The following is an 8,557-nucleotide window of genomic DNA, read 5'->3' as shown; positions in this document are numbered from 1 at the left end:
AGGGACCTATCTTACGTATCCTTTTATTTGTATTTCGTGACTCTTTTGTTGTTGATTGTGACATAATAATTTCGTATCTCTTTACATAATAAATATACACATTTTATCTTCAATCATAATTTGTACCTATTTTATTATCTTTAGTATCATTTTTTCTTAAAATTGTAAAATAGTCTCTCAATAAACTTATTGAGGAGACCGTCTCTCAATAAACTTACTTAAACCTACGACCAATTTTGTTATTATTTCGATACAACCCATAACCCAATAGCTTGCTTTGACAAAACTCGAATCCAATATACGTGACCCAACTCGAACCTAGTATATATGACCCAACTTGCTTTGACCAACCCATGACCAATTGAGTGACCCAATTTTCATCTCCTATTTTTGATGTGAAATGTCAAAATCTAAATTTGATGTCTGCTAATATTTTGTCTCAATATGGAGTTTAAATAATTGAAAATTCTATGATGAAAAGAGGAAAAGACCAATTATTAAATTGTGGAGAATTGAATTGCTCATCAAAGGCAATTCCAGAAATAAAAAGGCCAATAATTAACTAGATATCCCAAAAATGGAATAGACAAATAAATAAGCAGTACGTATGGAGATTCATGACAATGAGCATAAACTAAATCAAACTAGTTCTAATTAACGATCAGTCCAATTGGTAGCTTAGCCACCTAATTGCCTAATTGACAAGTATAAACAATTCATTGAGACAGAGGGAATAACTGATAAAGATTCTTGTATCAGTTAAAGCAAACTACGCACAATATTTGAATATAATCGGGCTTACCATACAAAGGGGGAACTCCTACTGGATAACTTCTGCTTCAAACAAGATTTTAATATGGAGGGACTTTCATGGGGAACTTCACATCAAATAAGTACCTTAAATCAAAGGTTTAACAAATAATTGGGGCGACAAGAGCAATGTCCACTACATTCACATCTTGAACAAGGGGCGTTGAACATAATCACAAAACCATCCACAATGTGATCTTGATATCAATTAATCTTCAGGATAACTAGCATTGTACAAAATCTACGTACAATACATGAAAATACAATTATCAAAATCTAAGGCAGGAAATAATCTATCACACTTCATTCTAGTTGCTGCAACATCTAATACACCTATAATCGCATAGCCTGATTAATCCATATCATGAAAATATATGAGTACTTATTGTGAGCCGTTTTACTACATCGAACTTATTAACTCAGAAATTAGGAATTAGCAATTTGGAAGCCAAAAACACAAAACTCCAGTATCCATCCTGCTGAGACATCCAAATAGTACACAAATTAACGAAAAGAATACTGATATTTCACTGATGTTCTGCAATTTCCATGCCAATCATAGTTCTTAACAATGAGCAGAAACCGCAATCAAATTACTTCTCTATTGAAATGTTAATCAAAGCATCCATCAGCTTATCAGATTTAATTTGCACTTACATCTTCAATGGTTTCTTAGGCAAGATAAATGGGGAAGATGTCATATCCTCAGTTTCGTGTCCATTGCATAACACCAAGCTCTCAAAATACCTTCCCAGTTCTACATAACGTCTCACAGATTTCCCAAACGATTGCACTTGCCCCGTAGCAATATTATAGGAGTTATTCCCATAAACAAGATAACCACCATTACCCTCACCCTCGCAATATAATACCCGTGTTGTTGTTGTTGATCCTATATCGTAGAACATAGCAACACCATCACTACTCGAACGACCTGAAAAACATAGAGTCCACTCCCTCCTTCCATTCTCGAGTTTCAACTCCCATATTTTGAAATTAACAGGAGAAATGCAAAAAACAGCTAGTGACTCCCCAAGAAGAAACAAAGACCGCGATGTATCAATATCATCCGGCACATGTGGTAGTTCAGAAAAGTTGAAATTTTCCGTATCAAAATCAAGGGAAACAAGATGAGTTAGTTTACCCCGATGATTACCATCCACATATGGATCACTTCCAAGCCAGTGAGCTGCCCCTTCAAAGAAATAATAAGGCCCAAACAAACGATTAAAGGATAAATAGTCGATATTGAGGCCATTATCTCTTATAACCCATTGTTGATCACTAAGAGTGAAAACCGCAACACGCATCTCAGGAATGTCTACACCCGGCAATTTCTTAGATGTAATTGCAAAGATTTTATAATCCACACTATGACTGTCAAATCCAAGAACAAAGGTAGCCGCGTAGTTGACACAGGAAAGAAGGGGACACGGAGGAAGTAGCAATGATTTTCTAATACTCGGATTACATAATCGTATCCCAAAATACATCAGCCTATGCGGGCGACACAATAAAAGCAACGAATTACATTTGCCATAAATGTAATATCTTTGAGAGCACTTGAAAATGTGACTAGTTTGTTTAAGTGAATCAGGTTTACGAAGCGTCAGCAAGCATTCACTATTTCCACCATTTCTTCCCAAACCCTCAAGAGCTAATAAATTACTCGAATTCGAGTTGTTGTTGTTGCAATGTTTGAAATGCATAGAAATAAAATCGGGATTATCGATAAGGGAGCACCAAGATTTGCATACACACCTGAATCGTAATAGTGTTTTGACAGGCAATGTTGCGAGAATTTGGGATAATACTTCTGGTGGAAGGTATTTGCAAACACGGGGTTGCTTTGAACATGTTTTGGGAAGTATTATTTTCCTGATTATCTTCTTGCCCTTCATTCTCTCGGTCTCTCCAATTGATTGATGATGGAAGATTGGAAGGAGTTAAAAAGAGGGATTTTTCAGATAGGAAATGAAACCCTTGGTTTTTAGCAATTTACTTTGAAAATTCAAATTTATTGGATGGGTAATAAAGATAACGGTTGAATTGATTCCTTTTCCCACAATTTCCTCCTCTTTCTATGTTTTGTCATTGTTGGGACTTGGGAATCGGGATTATGTCTCTGGAAAGTGCTCCACAATATTGGCAAGTGGCAACCCGGACTGATCCTAATACCTTCCGGTTCGGTTTGGTCCATAAAATTGGATTAAGATTCTCTCTATTTCTTTTAGGAAATGGAAAGACCATTTTCTCTCTTAATTCCTTTTAATAATAATTTCCTCTTTCACACCCATTTTTTCCGTTATTTTTATGCATTAATTTAGAACCGTTAGATGTTAACATAATGCGATCCGGACCGTTGAAGGGTAATAAACTTTCCATTTCTAAAAGGACTCTATAAAATTATGCTTATCGATCTTCGTTCCAGGTTAAAGTCGGCAAAAAAAAAAAAAAAAACTCAAAAAATAACCACTTAGTTAGACCGGATAAACTTGACAGCCCCGTATAACTCAACATGAATAACCAGACTTGTATCCGGCCGACAATTGAACTTAAGACTTGAATTGACCCGAATTCAAATTGACCCGACCGAGCCCGACTTTTTATTGTTTCATACGTACTAATTATTATTCATAAATAAATAGCTTAATAATACTCTGTAATTTACCCAAAAATGACCCGAATCGGAAATAATCCAGTTCGACCTGATCCGAAGTCCCAAACTCTTGCAAATTCGACCCAGTTACCTCGTTTGCCAAGCCTACTATCTTATTTTGCCTGGTCTAAACCCGAAAACATATGGACCTAATGGATTCTCAATCTGAGTTTCCTCCTATACGATTCGGTCTTTGGGTTTGGGTGCTGGACTGTTGGGTAGTTCAGTCTCCGGATTTTTCCCCGGAACCGTGAACAATCTTATATGTAAACCTCACAAGCAAGGCGGGTGTGTCAGACGGTTATATAGGTCTCGAGTCGGGTTATAGTTTGTATACAAGATTTGAGATTTTTAGTGATTCGAAGTGTAAAACGTAGAAGAGAAAACGAAGATGCTGCAGCTGTTACACGGCGTAATGAAATGGTCTTGTAGTATATGGAATAATATGACTGAAGATTGTCAAAAAAATTCCAAGGAGGGACAGACAGAAACATACTAGTATTAGCCAATGGATGAGATGTATTACAAACTCCGGCCAAACAAGATCAACCGCTACAAGATGTTGAACATTGAAGCCGAGGAGCTACAAAATGACACATGCATTGTTTTACGAGTCTTTCCGCTTCCAATGATAAATTCAGAAAGTAGACAAAATACCTGAAAGTAGACTGATGTCTCACTTATGTTCTGCAATTTTCAATGTCAATGATAGTTCAGTTGCAATCAAACTAATTTTTTTACTGAAATATTAAGCTAAGCATCCACCCTTACACTGGTTTAACAAAGGTAGCGCCAGCAAAAACGCACAAGCTTTTCCCACAATCACCCCATGAGACTTACTTTAAAGTTGCATTTTGATTATTTATGCAAGACAAATGGGAAAGATGTCATATCCTCAGCTCCGTATCCATTGCACAACAACAAGCTCTCAGAATACTCTACCAAATCCACACGATGGCTCATAGATTTTCCAAGCAACTGCACTTGGTTAGTAGCAATGTTACATGAGTTCTTCTCAGTAACAAGATAGCCACCATCACCCTCATAGTATAACACCCTTGTCGCAGAATTAATATAGTAGAGCAAATTAGAAACATGAGCACTCGAACAACCTGAAAACCACTGGGTCCATTCCCTCTTTCCGCTTTCCAGTTTAAACACCCATTTTCTAAAGTCTGAAAAAGAAAGGAAGATAACCGCTAGTGATTCCCCAAGAAGAAACAAACACCTTGAAGTAGCTATTTCACCCATTGCCCGTGGCAGTTCCAAAAAGGTGAAATTTTCCGTATCAAAGTTGAAAGAAACAAGATGAGTTGGTTTATTCATACCACCTACATGATGACAATCCCCATATGGATCCCTTCCAAGCCAATGAGCAGCCCCTTCAGAATAATAAGCATTTGATAGTGAACAACAACTAAAGACACGCGCCAATGTCGTAAAGTCCATATTCAACCCATCATTTCTGATGCACCATTGTTGATCACTAAGTGTATAAACAGCAACACGCATCTCTATATCTGGAATCTTTACACCTTCAATAGGCGTAAATGATATAGCAATGACTTTATAATCCTTACAGTGTGGCGCAAATCCAATTACAAAATCAATCTTATACATTTGAGAAGAAATAAGAGGGCAAGGGGGAATTAGCAATGATTTTCTAATACTCGGATTACATATTCTCATCCCAACATACATGGATATCCGAGAGCGGCTTATTAAAAGCAAAGAATTACAACTTCCATGAAGTAAGTATCTTTCAGAACTCTCAAAAATGCGACTAATTTTTCGGAGAGTGTCGGCTTTACGAAGTGTTAACAAGAATCCACTTTCTTCCCACTCTCCTGAACTCTCGATGGCTAATAATTCACTCGAATTAAAGTTGTTGTTTTTGTTCTTGTTATTGTTGAAAATGTGAAGATGCATTGAAACAAAATCGGGGTTATCAATGATGGAGCACCAAGATTTACATACGCACCTGAATCTTAATAGGGTTTTCGCCGGCAATTGTGCGAGAATTTGGGTCAATACTTCTGATGGTATGTATTGACAAGAATGCAGTAGATTTGAAGATGTTTCCCTCATCTTCATCTTCTTCATTTTCCCAACTGATGAGTGATGACGATTGACGGCCGGAATGAGAAATGAGGGATTTTTCAAATGAAATCCTAGGGTTTTTCCAAATTGGTAAAGTTAATTGTTCTGGGCAATTGGATTCCAGTTAGAAGATTAATTTGATTTTTCTATGGGGTACCCTCAACTATTATCATTTCTAAGTTGTACCCTTACCTTTTTCATATTCTTAACCAGTTTTGTTACCCGTGAAAATCACGGGTTATCTCTAAAAAATTAAAAACTTAGATAGTTGATTTTTTTTATGAATATCAAATGAAATCGGAATTTATTTCATCATTAATACATATTCCTATTCTTTAATTTTGATCATCAACTAATAAAAATTTATAAATTTTAGAATTTGATTATGTACGAATTAGAAAACTTTAAAACCAAATTGAAATATTGAAGTTGTTAGTTGTATAAAAAGTGAATTTACTTGTGGAGTGTGCATGACATCAAGAATTAGCCGTTAACCATACGACTTCACCACAAGATCTTCCTTTCGTAACGCCTACAAAACAAAAGTACAACAAAAAACAATACACAAATTAGTAATTCGTCATTCCAAATTCAAGTTAAAGAAAATACTGCAAATTTTTACCACTCCCAAATGATTGTTTTGGAGGAAAACAAATGAGACGATTTAAAATAGGAGAGGCTAAATAATGCTAATTTGGAAGTTAAATGATGTACACTAAAATTAGTGTTCACAAACTTTAAATGACATAAATATTAATTAGGAAAAAAACAAAAGCATTCAAAGGGTTATATATAATGGGTTGCTTTATATAATCTTTATGGTGGTAGGAATTATTGCAAAATTAGTATGAGAGTTAAATGGAGTAACGGTTAGGCTAGGGTAAGGAATTAGAAGAGACTTGTGAGAAAATTCGACAATGCCTTTAAGAAAATCATTGGACTTATGCGAAAATTATCGTGGGTTGAACTTAAATAATGGTTGAATATAAAATGCCATAATTTTACGTTTAAGAATATTATTAAGCTACTCATTTTTTTTTTCCAAGTTTGTGTAATTTTAAATAAATAAATAAATTTATAACTTTTATGAGTTATATTACTATGAAAAATGTTAATCGATTCACTAACATATTTTTTTATTGTAAAATGGGAATTTTAATTGTAAATTAAGAAATTTTGATGTGAATAAGTTACATCTTTTTTTTTTGGGATTTTTTTAATTCAACCATGAAATATAGTTTGTAATTTGGAAGTTCATGAGTAATAGTTATTAAATGGAGGATTACTGAATGAAAACTATTGTAGGTTTAATAGCCATTATAAACTATTGATTCCCATCTTTTAATTTGCCTTTTCATTTATTTTTGAGTTATGAGTATTATTAAATAAGATATTCATTAGTGAAGAGCTAAAGAGGTAAAACAAATAGAAAAAAATGTTAATGAAAATTACTATTATTATTATTGATCTTAACTAGCGGTTGAAATAAAATGTCATACCTTTACTTTTAAGAATATTATTAAACTTCACAATTATTTTATTTTTAATTAAAAAGGTTTGTATAAAGATCTTAAATAAATAGATATAGGTGTAAATTTTAAGTGGTACAATTTCAGGAAAGTTAAGTTTAATTTTTTACCAAAAAAAAAGAAAATATACAATATTTTCAACCAATATTTCATCATATGAAAAAAAAAACTATGAAAAACTTTAATCAATTCATTAACATCTTTTATTACAAAAAAATCAATTAAAATGTTAATTTTATAAGTTAATGTTATGTTGTCAATTGTCATTAATCAAGTAAGCACTATAAATTAAAATTAATTAATATTAACCAATCTAAAAATGACATGTGGAATAAAATTAAATGGTATAAGTAGCCTTTTAACTATATAGTATAGATGTCTGCGTGTAGAATGGTTGGGTAGGCGTGTGTCTATTTTAACCAAGGTGACAATGTGAATGTCTATGTGGCTTTTCCACATCCTATGTGGTTTTGTCTAGCTGGCATTTTTTAGGATGCTTTTTAATAGTATTTTATAGATTGTATCCTTAAACTCCACTGTTAACCAATCAGCGTGACCATTAAGCATTAATCCGTCAACTTATTGACGTTAAGTGCCAACTAGGATGAATGACTTGGATTTCCTATTGTTTCCCTCCATTTTTCAGATGGTTCCCTCCTTTTTTTTTTTGTCTACTTTCCTTTTCCTCTTTACTATATAATATATCCCCTTCTCCTTACTCTTTACGTCTCATTTTCTTTAATCCTTTATTCTTATTTTTTATCTCCATTCTTATATACTCCTCATGTCTTCTTCTTTTTCAGCTGGCTGGAGGAACAATCCCACTGCGGGTCTTCAATTTAAAACGCAAAGTTGCACTCGGTGTGGGAGGAATACCGTGTTGAAGATTTCTGGATCTACAAATAACCCAAGAAAAGCATATTTCAAGTGTCTTGAATTTGACCTCTTTGTCATGTGGATTGGAGAAGAGCATATTATTGTTACAAGAGCATTTAAGTTTCTAAATGCAAATGAAGAAGATGAAGTTTCAATTACTCCAAATCACTTTGAAGAAATTGCTTGGTTGAAGAAACAATATCATGAAGAATTGAAATGCTTTAAGTGTTGGCTTAAGTTGGCTGTTTTTTTTATATTTGTACTTGTTATTCTTGTTGCCTTTAAGATTTAGATTATAGATGTGGAGTGTGGTATCATGGAATGAATGTAATGCTTCAAAATATGGTCTTGATTAAGCAAATAAAAAGGCTTACTGTTTTCATTCTCCAAAAAGGGCCAAATGCATATTAAGCATGAGTTTGACAGTTGAAATTGAGGTTGTACTAACAACCATTACAAAAGCATTTATTTTACATTAATGTCTTCACTACCATTACTTAAAAAAGTTGCAATTTCCAACCAACATTCAACCAAAAATTTACATTGTTTCTCAATAGACGGTAAGCAAACATCCAGCAAACAC

The 8,557-nt window shown here is 33.8% G+C and overlaps 1 protein-coding gene across 1 annotated transcript; it reads right to left on the bottom strand.

The window, feature by feature from the left end:
* Positions 1 to 4,327: 4,327 nt before the first annotated feature.
* Positions 4,328 to 5,572, bottom strand: LOC141587693 (F-box protein At1g30790-like). Its single transcript, XM_074409167.1, has one exon. The coding sequence runs from the start codon at positions 5,570 to 5,572 to the stop codon at positions 4,328 to 4,330; it is 1,245 nt and encodes a 414-aa protein (XP_074265268.1).
* Positions 5,573 to 8,557: the final 2,985 nt, after the last annotated feature.

The sequence above is a fragment of the Silene latifolia genome, chromosome 6, assembly GCF_048544455.1.
Source record: "Silene latifolia isolate original U9 population chromosome 6, ASM4854445v1, whole genome shotgun sequence".
In the NCBI taxonomy this organism is placed as follows: Eukaryota; Viridiplantae; Streptophyta; class Magnoliopsida; order Caryophyllales; family Caryophyllaceae; genus Silene; species Silene latifolia.
Note: the sequence above shows the minus strand (reverse complement) of the source record. Positions and strands in the feature narration are given on the sequence as shown.

Coding starts and splice junctions, on each gene's coding strand:
- LOC141587693 (XM_074409167.1), bottom strand. CDS start 5,572: ATGAAGAAGATGAAGATGAGGGAAACATCTTCAAATCTACTGCATTCT.